The sequence below is a fragment of the Globicephala melas genome, chromosome 18 (genome assembly GCF_963455315.2).
Source record: "Globicephala melas chromosome 18, mGloMel1.2, whole genome shotgun sequence".
Taxonomy (NCBI): domain Eukaryota; kingdom Metazoa; phylum Chordata; class Mammalia; order Artiodactyla; family Delphinidae; genus Globicephala; species Globicephala melas.
Genome location: NC_083331.1, coordinates 196341 through 216535, shown reverse-complemented (window position 1 = coordinate 216535; position 20195 = coordinate 196341). Strand labels below are relative to the sequence as shown.

The 20195-nt window shown below is 38.0% G+C and overlaps 2 protein-coding genes across 9 annotated transcripts in view; one reads left to right on the top strand and one right to left on the bottom strand.

The window, feature by feature from the left end:
• Positions 1–4027, top strand: part of CPAP (centrosome assembly and centriole elongation protein) — a 57125-nt gene extending 53098 nt beyond the window's left edge. For both annotated transcript variants that reach the window (XM_030882772.2, XM_030882773.2), the window contains exon 18: positions 743–4027. In XM_030882772.2, coding sequence (XP_030738632.1) covers positions 743–938 — 196 coding nt within the window. In that variant the 3' untranslated portion in view covers positions 939–4027. The remainder of the gene's footprint in view (positions 1–742) is intronic.
• The window catches only part of RNF17 (ring finger protein 17), a 124368-nt gene that overhangs the window by 10807 nt on the left and 93366 nt on the right, over positions 1–20195 (bottom strand). For 4 of the 7 annotated variants that reach the window (XM_060287743.1, XM_060287749.1, XM_060287748.1 and 1 more), the window contains 10 exons: positions 17262–17381; positions 16202–16282; positions 13763–13888; positions 12557–12613; positions 10641–10757; positions 9306–9474; positions 7107–7242; positions 5045–5234; positions 3526–3625; positions 2740–3027 (listed from right to left, as the gene is read on the bottom strand). In XM_060287743.1, the coding sequence (XP_060143726.1) occupies positions 3527–3625; positions 5045–5234; positions 7107–7242; positions 9306–9474; positions 10641–10757; positions 12557–12613; positions 13763–13888; positions 16202–16282; positions 17262–17381 (1095 nt within the window). In that variant the 3' untranslated portion in view covers positions 2740–3027; position 3526. Of the gene's footprint in view, positions 1–2739; positions 3028–3525; positions 3626–5044; positions 5235–7106; positions 7243–9305; positions 9475–10640; positions 10758–12556; positions 12614–13762; positions 13889–16201; positions 16283–17261; positions 17382–20195 lie in introns of those variants that run through there. The other 3 variants (XM_060287744.1, XM_060287745.1, XM_060287746.1) reach the window with 3 other exon arrangements.

Genomic DNA, 20195 nt, shown 5'->3' with positions numbered 1-20195 from the left:
TGTGTATAGTACACTTTGATTTTAGAAACTTTTCAAAAAAAATTGACTCGATTGAAATTTTCTGTAGTAGAAAGAAAATAATATGAAAAGGTCCCCATATCCGTCTGTCCATCTTCAAGTATTAACTCATGGCAAGTCTTTTTTCATCTACACTAAAGCACATCCCGTGTATTAATTCATTCAGGATTATCATGTTTTAATTGAGATATAACTGACATAACATTAGTTTCAGGTGTACAACAAAGATTTGATATTGGTATATATTGCAAGATGATCACAGAATTCTAGTTAACTTCCATCATTACACATACTTACACATTTTTCTTGTGATGAAGACTTTTATTCTCTTAGCAGCTTTCAAATACGCAATTCATTCAGGATTACTTTGCCGTTTTTCACTTACAGTAGTGGTTCTCGAATCAGCTGGAGGGGACTGTTCAAGAGCAGGTTGCTGGGCCCCAGCCAAATAATTTGCGTTTCTAATGAGCCCTTGGGTGATGCTGACACCCTAGGGCCACACTTGATAGGGCACTGGCTAACACTTGTATGTGGCACAGAGCCATTGTGTTCATATAAAATTTGAGAAATAACCAAAACAGAAAAAACCATTCTGTGCTGAGGAGTCCCAATTATACCTATATAAGGACCAGGGATGTTCTAGGAGAAGGAATAACTGCCAGAGTTCTCCTGCTGTATATACTCCATATTTTTAAAGAAATTAAATTCTACTTTAAATTTACAGAGATGGCAACAAAATCATAGAGTTTAATAATGGCCAACGAGAACTACACACGGCCCAGTTCAAGAGACGGGAGTATCCAGATGGCACTGTTAAAACTGTGTATGCAAACGGTCTTCAAGAAACCAAATATTCATCTGGTCGCGTAAGAGTTAAAGACAAGGATGGTAATGTTCTAATGGACACAAAGTTGTCATGATCCTTGTGTGTGGCTAATCATGAAATAACATTAACTTGATTTTCTTCTTTAAAAAATGTACATTTTCTTGTGGATTCTGTGGTTTAATTTATATATACTGTGTGTATATATAAGTGGAAAAGATTGTTTGGAATTTTTTCATAATGTTTGAAATGCACAGGGACAGCTTTCATTTTTAGTTCACCTGCCTTGTCTTTCTACGGTTCTAACCAGTACAGACTTTTAACAAGTGGATGCTTTCATTGGTTGGAGATGGTTATGAGAGCCAAGAAGTACAAGAAGCACAGTATCACAGATTTTCCCACCACCTGCCAGGCCTATGAAGGGCTTGCTTAGAAAGTTTACTGAAGGAGTAAGAGGATTTCTCCAGTCAAAATATTACTGTGCTCAATTAGTACTAAAAGTAAAGCATTATCTACCACAGAGGTCACAGAATTGGAAGTTAAAACAGTGACTGAGTACAAATAAACAGTAAAACAGGCAGAAGAGTTCATTCTATGAGTGCAGATAAATCTCATGGGAGGAAAAAGCAGTTGTCACGAGGGTGACAGCTGAGAAAGGTGGGGCGTGAAAACTAACCAGCCAGTGTTAACTGATTGATAGACCACAGGTGCCTTGACCTTATTACCTGTAAGGTGGGGCTGACAGAAGCAAGATGTCCTTGAAGGGGTGGGGGGTAAGTCACCTACAAGTAGATTTACATAGTAAGTTTGGTCTAGTCACTTAGTGCAGTCTGACAGTAGTGCTGGCAGTAACTCAGTATTTTTAAAAAAGCCACATGTATTAATTCCAGGTGATTTAAAACTGAATAACAAAAAACTTTTCAAAGAAAATAAATAATTATATATATTACCTCAGGAATAGAGAAAGATTTTTAAATTTTATTTTTTTAATTATTATTTTTGGCTGTGCCGCACCTCTTGGGGGATCTCAGTTCCCAGACCAGGGACTGAACCCAGGCCACAGCAGTGAAAGTGCCTAACCCTAACCCCTAGACCCAGGGAGCTCCTGAGAGAAAGATTTTTAAATGAGACACAGCACAAACCTTAAAAGGTTGATGAGTCAAAAGTTTGTTTGTCCAAAGATAACACAAAAGAGAGTAAAGTCACAGCCTAGGAAAAGAAACACGTATCTGACAAAGGATTAGTAACCAGAATATATAAAGAATCCCTATTAGTTAAAATAGGTAATTACAAACAAAGGATATTAATAAGCAATAAACTAAAACCAGTAAATGCATATTTCAACAATGAGGTACCTTTTTACGTTCGTGTCATAAACTGGCAAACAATGGTCTGGCCACACCACATGCTGGCAAGGAACTTGGACTACTGATGGTAGAATTAGCTGGTAAAATCCCTTTTTTGGAAAGCAGTTGCCTCATGACCTAGTACTAAATTCCACTAAAGTATATTTACTAGAAAACCCCTCACAGGTGCATAAGGGGTTGTACAGTAGAGTATCTGTAATTGAGAAAAAACTGGTAACGACCTAAATATCTTAACAGGATAAATTATATGCACAGATGGATGTAACAGTGAAAGTGAATAAAATAGAGCTATGCATACCAATATGCATTATATAGTGGAAATAAAGTAGGGGAAAAAGGTAATTAATTGTGTGATACTGCACACACTTAAAAATATACAGAGCTCTTGTTTATGGATGTGTGCATATATAATAAAATTATAAAGCGCTATATAAGAATGATAAACCCAAATTCACAGTATTCACCTCCTCTGTAAGAAACAGAATGAATGGGGAAGGGTAGAACAGGGGCCTACAACCATGCTGATGATGTCTTATTTCTTCAGCTGAATGTACATTAGTTATAAAATGAACTAAATATGTTTTTTCTAACGTGCCTGAAATATTTCATTTAAAAATTACAGTAAAATAAAATAAGTAAATACTTGAAAGCAAATATTTATTAACTTTTTCTGAACAATTCCTAACAGTTCAGCATGTAAAGAACAGAAAAAAAAGCCCAGCACTATTGCAGAACAAGTCAAGAAAAATAAGCCTGAAACGGTCTACATATAACAGAAAACTTTCTTCTGGGCTGCTATAGATGCTCTGTACTGTAAACCTGAAAAACAAAAGGTGTGTTATTTTAAACCTTTGCTTAAGGTTCAAATACAGTTACTGAATCACGTTACATTTATGTGAATGGATAGAGAGTGAGCTGTTTACCGAAGGACTTTAATAACCTTGTTATCAGGGCACTGACTGTCCAGTAGTGCTGCACGTGTAGCATAGAGTTCTGTGCTTAAATTATTTATAGTGCCTGCTTTCTGCTGCTCTCCTCCTTGCCCCCATAACCATCTGGCACCATGAATGGTCAGGACAGCCGTCCCAAGCGTCTTTATAGCTATGGAACCTCTCTGTTGCTGGTACTCAATAGGTAAGAAGGGCCTATGAAGGAGAGATCTACAAGAGAGACTCTGGTCGAGCTTTGTTGTCATTCCTTTGACAAGTCAAGGAAAGGCCAAAGGTGCTTTTCAGGGCAATTTAGTATGAATCTCTGCTACATCAGTCACATGCCGTATGCTGACTATAAGGGTGAACAAGAAGTCGTGGTACTTACATCACTCATCTTGGTCTGCAAGCCCCATTTCTACTAATGACATATGAACTGGATACCGTTCGTCTTCATATAATGTCACTATTTGTTCTGGTACCTGAGCCTAAAATTAAAAAGATACATGTCAAGAAAACACCATCATGTCTTTGCTGCCTGTTCCTCCTACAACTGGCAGGAGGGACAAGGCATTCTCTAAGTTTATTTATAATTCATACGCTGTTACTTTCAAAAGTTATCTTGATGGTTTCTTGCTAAGTCTCATTCTTTCCATCTTTTACTTTATTTAAAATGTAACTCTCCCCAAAGTTTTCCTAGATTGAGCCAGTGGGCTTTAATACTACCATCTCTGTTAAAATTCATTTACATTCTACACATAAAGCATACCTTTATGCATACAGTCAGCAAATTTTGAGTGTTACTCATAGAGGTGAATACACATGTATTTATAAGAACATCTGTTATTTTCACTGGCTTCTTGAGAGAAACCCTGCATAAGCTATTTACACCACTGCACACACAGGAACGTGGTATGTACAGAGGTTTTGAAAAAGCACTTTCTAGTAATAGCACTGCTCCATTAAGAGCTCATTCTTGTCACAGCCGGTATATCAGAAATCCCCCAGATCTCGGGTCCCCAAACCAGGGCGAGCTGGACTGAAACAGCAGTGGTGAGGACTAGGGTGAACCGAAGAGCATGCTCCCACCTAGAGGGACTGCTGTTGCCCCGCTGGTGCTAGCTGTCATTCCAGAAGATTTTGTAGTACTTAGAAATAAGACTTTTTGTATAATTTTCCAATTTTATAACAGCTGTGCACTAAATCAAACATGGTTACAAGCCAGATATGGCCTTTGAGCCACCCCTTTGTGACTAAGCCTCAAGTAGAAAGCATATTTATACCAAGCATGATCTGAATTTTCTTTTCTGGACCTTCTACTGCATTAAACAATTCAAAGTCAGTACAGTTATGATATGAGCACCATTTGAACCTTTCTCTGACTCTGACCAGAATCCCCTTTCTGGTCTTTTCTACTTTTAGGATGCAGCTCAAATGTCACTTTCTCCCGGTCGTACTTAACTGAATAAGCACTCGAGTGCCTCCTAAGCAGGGGCTCAAACACCCTACCCTGATCTCTCCAGACAGAATTCATCGCTCCTGCTTCTCTCCCCACACCCACACCCCAAAGATACCTATACCTTTTTTATAGCATTTATTTCATTAGTAGTTTACATGTTTTCCTCATTATCAGTTCTTTGATTATAGGATACTCATCTTGATCATTTTTCATCTTAGTCATTACATCACTGATATTTTATATCATTGCAGGGCTAATCAAAAGGTTGTAAAATATAAACTAAGACATTTGAACAAGCCTTAAGATTAATCCTATAGTATTTACAACATCAAATGCTTTAAAGCGTTTTTGCATCTAGAGCTGCAGAGATAAAAAGCACTTTAGAAAGTTAACAGGGATCCTTGAAATAGCTTTGAAAGTATTTTGGCTAATTAAGACAGATATTTACCATGGAAGAAGCATAAAGTTGTTTTCCTTGAAGACAGTCTATCATAGCCCACAATGCTTCCATGCTCCACTTGGGACAGTACGGTATTCTTGCCTTTCCTACATCTCTTAAGGGAGGTTTAAACCCTGCCAAGAGAACCTTTATGGCTCGGACTGGATACTGCATAAGATGAAGAGGAATTTGACGAAGTCTGTCACAAAAGAAATCCTTAAATTAAAATGTTAGGAATGTCACAATTAGAGGAAAAGTTAATGGTGTTGGATTTGGCAGTGATTCTTGGATATGACACCAAAAGCACAGGCAACACAAGAAAAAATTTTGATAATATCAAAATTTAAAACTGTGCAAAGGGCACAATCAACAAAGTGAAAAGGCAACGTACAGAATGAGAGAAAATACACATTAAAAAAGACATTTCTCCAAGGAAGAGATATAAATGGCCAACAAGCAAATGAAAAGGTGCTCAACATCACTAATCATCAGGGAAATGCAAATCAAAGCCACAATGTGATTTCACCTCATACCCATTAGGATGGCTACTATTAAACAAACAAACAAAAACGGAAGGTAAGTGTTGGTGAGGATACAGAGAAAAACTGGAACCCCTGGACATTTGGTGGGAATGTAAAATGCTACTGTGGGGAAGTTTGGTGGTTCCTCCAAATACTAAGAATAAGCATATTATCCAGCAACTCCACTTCTGAGTATATTTAAAGCAGGGTCATGAAGAGATTTTTGTACACCCATGTTCATAGCATCATTCACAATAGCCAAGTATCCACTGATGGGTGCATGGATAAATAAAATGTGTTATATACATATGATGGAATATTATTCAGCCTTAAAAAAGAAGAAAATTCTAACATATGCTATGACATAGTTGAACCTTGACATCATGCTAAGTGAAATAAGCCAGTTACAAAAAGACGTATGAGATACCTACAATCAAAATTCATAGAGATGGGAAAGCGGAACAGTGGTTGACGGGCTGGATGAAGAGGGAATGAGGGATCGTTTAATAGGCACAGGGTTAGTTTCAGTTTTCCAAAATGAAGAGTTCTGGAGATTGGAGATTGGTTGCACTAACAATGTAAAGAAAGTTAACACTACTTAACTATACTTCTAAAAATGGTTAAGATGTTAGATTTTATGATATGTGTATTTTACCACTATTAAAAAAGTATCACAAACAACAATAAAAAAAGTTGGAAAATAACAGTGTCCGCAAGGATGTGGACAAAATGGAACTCCTGTGCGTTGCTGGTGGAAATATAAATAGTATAGCTACTATGGAAAAGTCTGGCATTTCCTGAAAAAGTTAAACAAACACAGAATTATCATATGGTCCCGCAATTCCATTTTGAGGTATATAATACCCCAAACAGCTGAAAGCAGGAACTCAAAACGGCTCTTTGTATGTCAGTGTTCATAGCATTATTCACAGACCAAGTGTCCATCAACAGATGAACAGATAAACAAAATGTGGTATATACGTAAAAACGAAATATTATTTAGTCATAAAAGTAATGAAATTCTGACACATGCTTCAATTGGATGAACTCTGAAAACATCATTCTAAGTAAAATAAATCAGACATAAAAGGACAAATACTTATGATTACACTTGATGAAGAACCTAAAATAAGCAAATTCATACAGGGAGTAGAAGAGGGGTTACCGAGAGCTGAAGGAAACGAAATGGAATGTTATTGAGGGGTACAGTTTCTATTTGGGGTTATGAAAAAGTCCTGAAAATGGACAGTAGCAATGGTCACACAACACTGAATACTTAATGCCAGTTAATTGCATACTTAAAAATGGCTAAAGTAAATTTTTTCTCTAAGAATTTTTTAAAATTTATTTTTTAACATGGTAAATTTTATGTTATGTATATTTTACCACAATAAAAAATAACTTTTAGGTAGAAAATACTCCCAATATATAAGCAGCTTTAAAATAGATTTTTTCTTTTAAAAAAAGAGGCAAAATCTTTTCAATTATTAAAAAAAAATAGAAAACTAAGAATCCTAATTCAACTAAGTTTACATTTTTGTTTTTTTAACCTGTTTATTGTCAGCTTTTCAGTTGATCCATAATCAACAAATTGTACCAGGACAGCCAGAGGATTAAATTCTTTAATGGAAACAATCTTTGCTCTGTACCATACGCCATCATCATATTCTGCAAGGCAAGGCATTTCTGAAAAGACAAAAAGGGGAAAATCACATTGCCTTTTTTTTTTTTTTTTTTTTGGTGGTACGCGGGCCTCTCACTGTTGTGGCCTCTCCCGTTGCGGAGCACAGGCTCCGGACGCACAGGCTCAGTGGCCATGGCTCACAGGCCTAGCCGCTCCGCAGCATGTGGGATCTTCCCGGACCGGGGCACGAACCCGTGTCCCCTGCATCGGCAGGCGGACTCTCAACCACTGCGCCACCAGGGAAGCCCCACATTGCCTTTTATTTTCTTAAAAACGTTTTTTAAAAAAAATACAGCAAAGTACAAAGAAAATATAATCACCAATTACCCATTATTCAGAATTAAACACTCAACAGCCACATGTTGGCTTATGCTCTTTTTTCTGTTTATACTTTATAAACCTTGTTTTTCTTAATTCCTAAGTTAGGAAAAGGCTGGAAGGAAGACACCTCTCCATTCTCAGAGTCCTAGTTCTTCCACCACCCAAGGCTTAAACCATCCTTCCATTGTTCCCACTTCTTATATGCCCCCGATTTTTTTTCCTTTGGGCAGTTGTCTTCTGCAAATGATAGTAAAATGGTTTCTGTTATTCCTACTTTTAATTTCCTTCTCCTCCAATCCAATTCCATTGCTCTGTAGTTTAATTCAATGGCATCTTAACTGTCTGCAGTACCAAGTCCTTAGACTGCAATTTACAGGGTTCTTCACAATATACTCCCAACCCACTTCAACCACATATCCTCAATGTGTTACCTAAATAGATTCCTTATTCAACTCCTTCAATATAGATTCCGTACATATTTAATAAGCACTTGTCTATGAATCAATTTGTACATATGCATACTTAATTGAAGAACCACCATAGAAAAAATGCACACATGGGCTTCCCTGGTGGCGCAGTGGTTGAGAGTCCGCCTGCCGATGCAGGGGACACGAGTTCGTTCCCCGGTCCGGGAAGATCCCACGTGCCGCGGAGCGGCTGGGCCCGTGAGCCATGGCCGCTGAGCCTGCGCGGCCAGAGCCTGTGCTCCGCAATGGGAGAGGCCACAACGGTGAGAGGCCCACACACCGAAAAAAAAAAAAAAAATGCACACATGTATGTATAGCTCCGTGAATTATCACATTACTCATGGACTGTTGGTGCAGCCTCCCTTGAGAGAAGAGCACAGTGAGGAAGGAATTGTTTCTTCCAGATTATAAATTAATTTACAAAAAAAAGTGACAGTTTATTTTTTCACTCATTGAAGAGCACCTATTTGTGCCAGGTGCCCTCCTTAAGTGCTGTGGCACAGAGTCCCTGCTGTGGTGCTGCCTTAAAGGCCGGGAGGAGGGGAGGAGGGGGTGGGGTGGGATGCATCAGGGAAGAGCTGCCATTCGGGGATAGCTGAGCAGAGACCCTGCTACACATCCCAGAACTTTCCAGGCAGAGGGAACAGCAAGTGGTGTTTATCAGCCAAACATGGGTCACAAGTGATTAAAATCTCATTAAGTAAAATCAGACAGGACGTCAGACCGATGTTTTCCTTTGCTAAATTATCCTCTGATAGGAACAAAATACCAAGGATGAATACATCCCTATACATCACATACTGATAAAATGTGGAGACACCACTCCTTGTATTCAGGAACCGTCATCACCAGTAACTAGATGCATTTTCCTCATAGGAGAATGCCATGTATTTAATAAAGATAGGGAAATAGAAAGGGAAAAAGCAGGGTTTCACCCATGCTGGCAGGACTCAACACGATCTGAGTTCTGCTTACCCACACCACAATTAGCAGCTTAGGTGGCTTGTAATTAAAATAAGTGCCGTTCAGGTCCAAGTAACAACTCACAATCTGAGCTACTGGCGAAATTGCAAGCTCAGAAAAGCCATCTTCATGCAGTCAATGTTACAGTTCGACCTGAGCTTTGAAAAACAAAAGCGCCCCAAGGCAAGAGACCATGCATATCAAGTGAGGGTGATAAAAATACCAGTTAACCTTAGAAACAACCCAGTCTCATCAGCACTGAAACAAAACAGTGGCTTCATTAGGAATCCCATTTTACTCTGAAAGTTTAGTACCTGTTCTGAAGTCCGTCAGAGGAGGGGATGTCTCCACATCCACATTGAACCTCCCTAGCGCTTCCTCAAGGCTCTCAGGCTCAGGTTCCCAGCTGACTCCACTGTCAACTGTGTCATCATGCTGCTTAACCAGATTACAGTTTTCTACAGAGTCAAGGCAAATATACACCTAAGTGGGGAGAAGGGAAGGGAAAAAGTTCAAATTCTGTAATTTTTAGTATTCATGATGTGGACAGAACGACTGCGCAGCCAGTCCCCAGCAACGGCCTCACAGTCCTCACAGAGTCAAGTCCCCACAGCAAACCAGACTTGCTCTTTGTGACTGTAAAGCACGACAGCGGCGGCGGTATGTGACCACCGAGCCCAGGTTGTCAAAGGCGTGGTCTCTGCCTTGGTGGCGCTCAGCCCACCAGGGGAGCGTGCAGACCCGCGCCAGCAGGCCCAGGAGAGGCCCGCGGGGCCGGGGCCCAGCACTCAGGCTCTGGAAGTGGATCCTGCACACCCCCCAACACACACCCCGACTGCAACCCGAGATCCTGGATTCCCGACTTTCACGTGTGTTGTTTTATGCTGCTCAATTTGGGGTAATTTATGTGGCGACTAATAACTAATTAAAAATCATAAAAACCAACAATAGTTTGCACTACTATGTTCTCTGATGAAATTATGGAGCAAATTCTTCTTGTCTGTGAAAAGAATGGTTTACTGTGTAAAAATGGCTGAGGGACTGCCTGGCCACTTAATTTGTCATTTCTTTCTCTCTTGTTAGCCAAGCATATATAATTGAATTTTCTTTAGTGTACTTACTCATTCAGTCAATATTTACTGAGTGCCTGCTATATCAGGCAGTATTCTAGGTTCTAGGGATACACCTCCGACCAAAACAGACAAAAATCCCTGCCTTCATGGAATTACATTCTAGTGGGAAGAAGCAGACAAAGAAAATAAGGAAGTGGCACAGTGTGTTGTTACAAGGTGATAAGTGGTATGGAAAAACAGCGAATAAAGAGCACCTAAGTTCAATGTAGGAAGAGGACAGGGGAATGAGATGTTTAATAAGATTTCACGGGTGGAAATAAGTTCCAACTTAACAATCTAAATATTTGATTGAAAAAGCTACACAATACTTGGAAAACCCAACAGTGATTAAGGAACACTTGCCTCATTAAGTACAAACAAGTGTCTGAAGAGGACATTATAGGGCAGGCAACCTAGCGGCCACCAGCTGTCAGCTATGAAAATCAGGAAGATGGAAATGTGGAGAATCAACCCTAGAGTTAAAGACCGAGACTGCCTGTCATGTTTTTAACCACCAGCATTACTGGAATCACATACTTCGCTGGGTGAGACAACGTGCTTAACTTGAACAGCGTAGAGCTCTCCAGGGGGAGGAAGAGGTGAAGACAAATATGGCGGTAAAACAGGAGTCTCTGTTTCAGGCAAGAGCAATTCCTAAAACACCAAAAATAAATTCCAATTTCAGAGTGACTATTACAGAAACCCACCACGTTAGTAAAGCTTATTACAGTGTCAATTTACTTTCATTTAGCAAAAATCTAGCTGAGACACTGAAAATCACAAAATAATTTTGTTGTAGTGGGACCAAAATGTGATAAATAATCAAAAGATCTTTAGCAATCTTTTGTCCCCTGCCCCAAAAAAAGATTTTGTGTAAAAAAAAAACCCACAGGAATATTTACTTATATATAATATTTACATATAACACATAAAACTCTAGAAGAATGATTAACAAATTGCGGCTGCTTAGTGGGATGGACTGGGGTGTTCAAGATGTAGAATTGGGGCAACTTCTTTCTTTTCACATTTCTGTGATATTTCATTTATTTTTAGAGTATTTTATAATAAAAACTAATATATGAAATGACAAAGGAAGATTTAAGTTAAAAATCATGAAAAAAGTGTGCTCTCTCTTAAGCTCTATAAAAGCATGAGGAGTAATTAAAAGTTATATGATTCCAAAGAGGATCAAGGCAGTTAGCAGTTGTTAAAAGAAATATACATATAAAAATATAGGGGATTTTTCTTTTAGTAAGTTAAAAAAAACTTGAATATGGTGATTAATATGGTGATTAATACTAAAACAATCATATTCAAATTTGTAGACTCACTTATTACTATTTAACATTTCCAAACTGGTGGCAAAACAAAACATTTGAACCACTTAGATTTCAGCAAGAAGTGACTACCTACTGTTGAATTTTACTGATTTGTTACAAAACACTTTACAACAAGCATGTCATTTTTATAATTATAGGAATTAAATTCTACTTAAAATTTTAAATGATAAAATTTTACTTACGAAAACACTTCTTTCACCAAAAAGCAAAAGTGACAAAAGAAAAAATAAGATAAAAAGGATAAACTAGACTCCATCAAAATTTAAAACTCTGGTGTTTCAAAGGATACCATCAAGAAAGTGAAAAGACAACCCACAGAATGGGAGAAAATATTTGCAAATCATATCTGATAAGGGACTTGTATCTTCACACCTATCCTAAGATGGCTAGGAAAAAAGTCAGATAAGTCTTGGTGAGGATATGGAAAAAGTGGAACCCTTGTACAATCCTAGTACCAAAGTAAAATGATGCCGCTGGTTTGGAAAACAGTTTCACAGTTCCTTAAAATGGTAAACATAGTCACCATATGACTTAGTAATGCCACTCCTAGGTCCATACTCAAGAGAACTGAAAACAGACATCCACTTAAAAATTTGTACACAAACGTTCATAGTTGCTTTAATTCACTATCTGTAAAGGTAAAAACAACGCAAGTATCCATCAACAGATGAATGGATAAACAAAATGTGGTGTATCTGTATAATGGAATATTATTCAGCAATAAAAAGGACACATACTACAACATGATTCAACCCTGCAAACATTATGCTGAATGAAAGAAGCCAGTAACAAAGGGCTGTGATTCCCTTTATATGAAAGGTCCAGATAGACAAACCCACAGAAAGTTTCCAGGAAACTGGGGGAGGGGAAATGGAAAGTGACCGCTGCTGGTATGGAGCTTCTTTCTGAGACGGAATGTTGTGGAATCAGATCGTTGTGATGATTGCACAACTCTATGAATATATTAAAAACCACTGACCTGTACACTTTAAACAGTTGAACTTTATGGTATGTAAATTAATAAAGCTGTTATGCTTACCTACCTGATCTTGTATCAGATTATTTGTACTGATGAAGTGTCCAAATTTTCAAAATATTTGGATTGAAACTTACCTCAAACCTTATTTCCCATCTCTCTTCCTCACACTTTGTATTGTAATCTGTTGGTTTCTGAAATAATATAGTATTATTAATGAATAAAACTATCTTTAACTATGTAATATTGTTTTAAGGCACTTTCATATTTCATCCCACAAAAACTGCGTGCATGACCTTGTTGGCATTCATTTCAGCTTAACTATGGGAAAATTTAGTGTTCTGAGTGATCTTAATATTGCAACAAGAATCCTCAAAATTATGCTAAAAGCATGTCAACTGTCATTAGTTTATAATAAGAGTGGGAGCTCTTTCCTTTTAAATGTTCACACTGAAGAGTACACCTGGCAGAGAGACTAAGTAATCTTTATAAAACCTGTTTAACAGATGAAACACCCTTTACACAAACACGTGGGGGCACGCGTGCGCGCGCGCACACACACACACACACACACACCCTCTATGCTCAAAAGAAACAACTGGCTGTGAGCCTTGCATGTACAAAGTTCTGTCATAGTTTCCTATTTGAGAGAAGAAAGTAGTTTCCTGTATGGAACTGAACATCCACTGTTTGGTTGTGTACTATCACTAAAATGAATTTCAGAAACCTAACAAGTGAACTGCAAGTCTAAAAATACCTTGCTATATAAAATGTTCACATTCTTATTTATGAGCACCCTGTTTCTATGAAGTATTTGTGGCAGCCTGCAATGTGAAATCGTATCTGTAACAGACTAATTATGTTTTTTAAAATATTAAAAACAGAAGCACCAGGCAACTGGGAACGGGCTATTTACTGAAGCTAAGCTTAAAATCTGGCTCTGAGTTCCCTGTAAGAAAGCAAACTGGGGGAAATGTTATAATACTGAATATAAGGCAAAACCATTTTATCTTGGGAGAGAGTCATTTCTGGCAGTGAATTCCATTATGATTTTATAATTTACATCTATATTCAAACAACGTTAGAGAACATATGAGCTTCTCATTAGGTTTGAAGATATAGAAAACTAAGTGACTCTTAATGCAACTGAAGTCTTTTTTAGGACTTTATAAAGCATGATATAGGGTATTGCTTTCTCAAAGAATTTACAAATCCTCTAGACCCTCTTAACATATCAGGCATGTAGAACTATATGGAAGGCTTGAGGCAAAAGACAAAATATGACATTTTAACCAGTTTCTTTTTCTATAGTTTAGAATTTTATAGAAAAATAGTTCACTTACTTCCTTCAGTATTTCCTCAGAATGTTCAAAAGTACAACACTTATGGTGTGCCATAAAATAAGAAAGTGACATTCCATCAAAATAGAGATGAATAGATAATTTCTCCCATGGATTTTCTGGTAATTCCTATTTAAGTTCAATAAAGGAGATTATTACTATAAAAATAAAGTCTGCTTGAAGATTAAAATTTTACAGTCAGCAAAAATGAAATTAGATTTCTGACAATCACAGTATTACTAGTTTGACTAGTGACTCGTTTTGTAAAATTTTCTTCCTGGTGTTTTGGCAGATAACAAGGCAATAATGCTACTACTACTCTGGTTTTTATAAAATATATTTACATGTCCATAAGGTAGAGTTTTCTAGTTATGTAAAGAAAACAATTTGCTATACATCATCTTTAGATAATACTAATAATTTATACTAAGTAGAAGGAGAAAGAAAAAGTTATGCTCAGGGGTAAAGAAATGAAGTTTAGTTAAAAATCCAAAAATGGCAGGAATCAAGAAATTAACAACAGTCTAGGAGTCATATAGTGGCTTTCAAACCCGTGGGTCCATTTTCAAACATTAGGTACCAAAATGCACATGACTGATAAGCTGATCGTTCCTCACTGTTTCCACTCGGTACCACCTTAGTCCTAACTCAGAGTTAAGTGTAATCGCCTTCCAGCTGATCTCCTGCTTCTACCTTTTTCTACCGTCCAGTTTTCACCAGTGCAAAGTGAAAACAGTAGATTGTGAGGTCAGATCACATCCACCTCCGCGCAGCGACAACTGCACCTCTCACAGGTGGCCTCCCAACCTCCGTCCGTCCGTCTGCTCCTTGGACACTCCAGGCGTCTCCTGCCCTGCGGCTCTCTGCACTGATCTGGTAACGGCGTGGTGTGTCCTCTCACCACTCGGAAGTCTCAATCAAATTTTATTTTTTAAGGGATGTCTTCTCTGACCACTGTATTTAAAATGTTATCTCCTCCCCCACCCACCTCTCCTTATCAGCCTTTCCGAATTCATTTTTCTAGCCAGCACTACTATTTAACATATCATATATATATATATATATTTTTTCATTTTACTTCCCATCACTAAAATGGAAGCTCAACGGAGGCAGGAGCTTCTATTCGGCTCTTGCTGCGCCTGCAGGCCCAGGACAGAGCCCAGCAGGTAAGAGGCACCGGGTCCGTGCCATGAGCACGTAAGGTAGGAGGAACACTTCTGGGGAAGGTCCGCTACGGCAGCAGGGCTGCAAGGGCAGGCACAGGCATGGTTTCTGAGAAATCCAGTACCTTGGTATACGCCACACTGTTTTCCTAGGCTAATAAGCTAAGCAGTAAAGAAAGCCACCTGGATAACCTGAACAGTTCCCATCTCTGCAGGACTTCCGTGACTGTCCACAGAGGCTGTGAATAACCAGAGGCGGAGAGGCTTCTCCACTTTCTTATTTAAGTGCGTCTGTGGCTCTTTTTAGGTCTTTAGTAGCCTGCCATCACACCTTTCATACAGAAACACTTCCTTAAAGTTTTTCTATCTTTCTGCCTGAACCCTCCAACACAGCTCCAGGAGAATCTTCTCACTGCCTCACTGCTCAAGAACCCCCAGCGGGGCCTCCTGCCTGACGTCTACTTCTCTTAAACCCTATTCGCACTGCTGCTCCTCCCAAAACTTCTACTGTTCTAGCAGATGCATTTCCCATTTCTGTCTCCGCACCTACCTGGTCAGGAGCACTTCATCAACTCCCATTTCTACATTCCTATTACACTCACTCTTTTTACCAGCTGCCTGGCTCTCAGCAAGTTGTGGTGTTAAGTCTTTAGGGTTTTGTCTTGTGTCTCACTGTTTCACTAACTAGACAGGGCCCTTGAGGACGGGAATTACCTGCACCTAACACAGTGCTACACACACAGCACCATCCTGAAAACTACCATGTGTTTATAAACATCTCTACTTCCTTAGTACTCTCCTTGTGTCAAAATAAGTTGTTAATAAGGAATCTTCCAAGTTACTTGCTTATGGAAGTTCTCAGGAACTTGCTCAAAATTAGGTTTATTTAAAATGAGCCTAGGAACCAAAGTGGTAACTTCTTTTATGTTAACGAGTAACTGATAATCACACAGGAACATAGTTCTTCATAAAAAAATCCCTCAAATTATATTACCTGTAACACTTTATGGCTAATTAACTAAATCAATGATATATGCTTTATTTTTAATTTTTTTTTGAAGTTGGTTGTTTTAAGATTTTTTGATGTGAACCATTTTTAAAGTCTTTATTGAATTTGTTACAATATTGCTTCTGTTTTTTGGTCCCTTGGCCGAGAGGCATGTGGGATCCTAGCTCCCCGACCAGGGATCAAACCCACAGCCCCTGCATCGGAAGGCAAAGTCTTAACGACTGGACTCGCAGGGAAGTCCCAATGATATATGCTTTAAATACAAATTACCATAATGTGAACTTCCACCTCTCTCTTTGAAAGCAGTTCCTGAAGGAGTTCTACTGCATCTGGTTGCCAGACATTCCCGACCTATTTGGGATTAATAAACTCAGATTCTTTCACAAAATAAAAGCAGGAAGTAAATGAAGATACACAAAAGTAGCCATAAACAGATAGCACTAGAGAGAAGGACAAAATATATAGGCAGTTTTCAGAGAATATCATGGGTATATGATAAAAATGATCTTAAGAAACTAATAATTTGTCTCAGCTTCTCCCCATGTTACTCTCTTAAAGCATTTTATGCTTTAAAAAGATAAACCTGCACTAAAAACAAAGCATCATAAAACTTTTAAAAGAGGCCAATATGCCAAAGCAGTGCTTGTATACTGACTACAATGTGTATTTATTAAGGAGCAGTGACTATTACGTCTTATGTGTTAAGAGGTTCACTTGGCCAGGAAATTGGAGCCTCCTGCCAAAAGCCCACGAGGAGGCCCAGCTTCCTGCCAGCGCCCTGTACGTGAGCATCTGGAAGCAGGTTCTTCAGCCCAGTCAGTCCTTTGGGTTATTGCATTTCTGGTGCACATCTTGGCTGCAGAGTCATCAAGGACCCTGAGCCAAAACACCCAGCTAAGCTGTTCCCAATGCCTGAGCCACAGAAACTGTATGAAATTTTTAAAAAGCTTATTGTCGATTTAGACCACTAAATTTTAAGCTTAATTTGTTATATAGCAAGAGATAATTAATATACCATTCCCTTCTCTGATCCAGCTTCAAATTTCTTGAAATTTTATTTGAACCGTAACTAAAAATTAACAATTCCAAACAAAATTCCCATCTATGAAGACATTATCTCTCTTAACTTATTCAGATATTTTTATATCCTTCAGTATAATTCTGTCATTTTCTTCCTAAAGGCCCTTTAGCTATCTTTGTAAGCTTATTTCTAAATATTATTTTTGTTGCACTGAAAGGGATTTCATCTTACATTCTAATTTCTAGAAAACTATTGTTAATAAAGACAGTATTTTAAAATTAATCATCCTATAAATCCCTGTTTACTCACAGGTATGGTATTATAGAGCTGACAAGGAATACAAAGTTGGGGTGTATCAGGATATAGCAAAATAGGGTAAAGATGACACTGTGGAATCTTCTCAGTGAATCCGTGATCTAAATATTGTACCTGAAACAGGACAAAGTTCATAATTAAAACATACTACTAAAAACTAGGGGACAGAAAGGACTCCCTGGTATTAAAGAGAATAAAAAAGAAAAGACATTCTAGAAGGAGATATAAATCTGGATTTAAAAAATCTCCAGAAAAAAAGTAACACTGTATTTCCTCATCCCATAGTGTATCAAACCTCACTGTCAAAAGGTTTTCTTACAAATGAACAAAAGCTTTTTCTTTTCTTGAGAATAATCAATTTTTTGGAGGATGTTTAAAATTTTTCTTTTGTTTTTCCAAGTATTTTAGAAGTCCTGATTTCCATTTAATAAAAGAACATTTCTCAGTATTCCTCAGTTTCACAGTTTGGGAAACTGCATGTAATGTTTCCTTCCTGGAGAATCACACTGCATAATAAAGGTTCTGAGAAGTCCTATGAGAAAGAAACTTGTTTTTAAGTCATCCAATGTTCCTCAAATTTTGTAAAATAACTTTCTAAAGACTTCATTTTTTAAAGAACTTTGGGTTCACAGCAAAATTTAGAGAAAGGTACAGAGATTTCCCTCACACCCCAGCCTCCCTCACTGTAACATCCTGCACCACAGTGGTAATTTGTTATAATCATGAACCTACATGGATACGTCAAAATCAAGGTCCATATAGATTACGTTAGGGTTCACTTGGTGATGTACACCCTGTGGGACTGACAAATGTATAAAGATGCTCTGTGAAAACAAAGGGTGTTTTCATTGCCCTAAAAATCCTCTGTCCTCCCTCCCCGCAACCCCTGGCAAACATCTTTTTACTATCTCCATATTTTGCATTTTCTAGAAGGTCATATAGTTGGAGTCATACAGTATATGTAGCCTTTTCAGACTTGCTTTCACTTAGTGATATACATTTAAGGTTCGTCCATGGCTTTTCATGGCTTGATAGCTCATTTCTTTTTAGCACTGAATAATATTGCATTGTATGAATGCACTACAAGCTTATTTATCCGTTCACCTACTGAGAGACATCTTGGGTGCCTCCAAGTTTGGCAATTATGAATAAAGCTCTTATAAACAGGTTTTTGTGTGGACATGTTTTCAACTCCTTTGGGTAAATACTGTAAAAATTTAATAAACAGAAACCTCACTTAAACAGAGTTGGGAGATCAGAAAGGGGGAGCTCCATGTCCTTTGATGATAGCAGAGCCCAAAAGGAGGAATACAGACTCTTCTTCTTTCCTGGGAAGGACTCAGCCAATGAAAAGCCACAGACTCTTTGTTTACTAGAGCCATACCCACTTCCTTTTTTTCTCTATAAACGTGTTCTCCTTTCCTTGCTTTGCAGGAACTTGCACGTTCCTGCAGACCCTGAATTGTAATTCTCTGCTGATCCTGAATAAACCCAACTTTGCTGGAGAAGTATCTGGCAGTCTGTTTATTTCAGGTCAACAATACCAAGGAGTGCGACTGCTGGATCATATGTTAAGAGTAGATTTAGTTGTTGAGAAACCACCAAACTGTCTGCCAAAGTGGATGTACCACTGTGCACTCCCACCAGCAGTGGAGGGTTTCAGTTGCTCCATATCCTCACCAGCATTTGGTGTCGTCAGTGTTCCAAATTTTGGCCATTCTAGTATATGTGTAGTGCTATCTTGTATTAACTTGCATTTCCCTGGTGACATATGATGTGGAACTTCTTTTCATATCCTTATTTGCCATCTGTATGTCTCCTTTGGTGAGGTATCTGTTAAGGTCTGTGGTCCATTTTTTAAATTGGCTTGTTTTCTTACTGTTAAATTTTAAGAGTTCTTTGTATATTTTGGATAACAGTCCTTTATCAGATGTGTATTTTGCAAGTATTTTCTCCCAGTGTTTAGCTTGTTTTCTCATTATCCTGACATTGTCTTTTGCAGAGGAGAAGTTTTTAATTTTAATGAAGTCCAGCTTGTACCTTATTTCTTTCATGGGTCATGTCTTTGGTGCTGTATCTAAAAAGTCATTGCCATATTAAAGGTCATCTATGTTTCTATGTTGTCTTTCTAGGAGTCTTACAGTTTTATGTTTTACATTTAGGTCTGCAGTCCATTTCGAGATGATTTTTATGGAAGGTGTGAAATCTGTGTCTGGACTTTTTTGCATGTGGATGTTCCATTGTTCCAGCACCATTTGCTGAGGAGACTATCTTTGCTCAGTTGCATTGCCACTGCTCCTTTGTCAAAGATCATTGACTATATTTATGTGGGTTTATATCTGTGTTCTCTAGTCTATTCCATTGATCTATTTGTATTTTGCTTTGCCAATACCACACTGTCTCGGTTAACTTTATACTAAGTCTTGAAGCCTAGCGTTGTCAGTCCTTTAACTTTGTTCTTCTCCTTCAATATTGTGTTGTCTATCCTGACTCTTTTGTCTCTCCATATAAACTTAAGAATAAAGTTTGCTGATATCCACAAAATAACTTGCTGGAATTTTGACTAGGATTGCACTGAATCCATAAATACAGTTGAAAAGACCTGACATCTTGACATAGAGTCTTCCTATCCAAGAACAGAGTGTTGCTCCATTAATTTTGTTCTTTGATTTTGTTCATCAGAGTTCTGCAGTTTTCCTCTTATATATCTTTGTATATATTTTGTTAGATTTACACCTAAGTATTTTGTTTTGGGGGTGCTAACGTAAAATGGTATTGTTTTTTATTTCCAATTCCATCTGTTCACTGCTAGTATATGAGAAAGAAATTGAGTTATGTATATTAACCTTATATTCTGCAATCTTCCTGTAATTGCTTACTAGTTCCAAGAGCTTTTTGATGAGTCTCTTTTTTTTTTTTTTTTTTGCG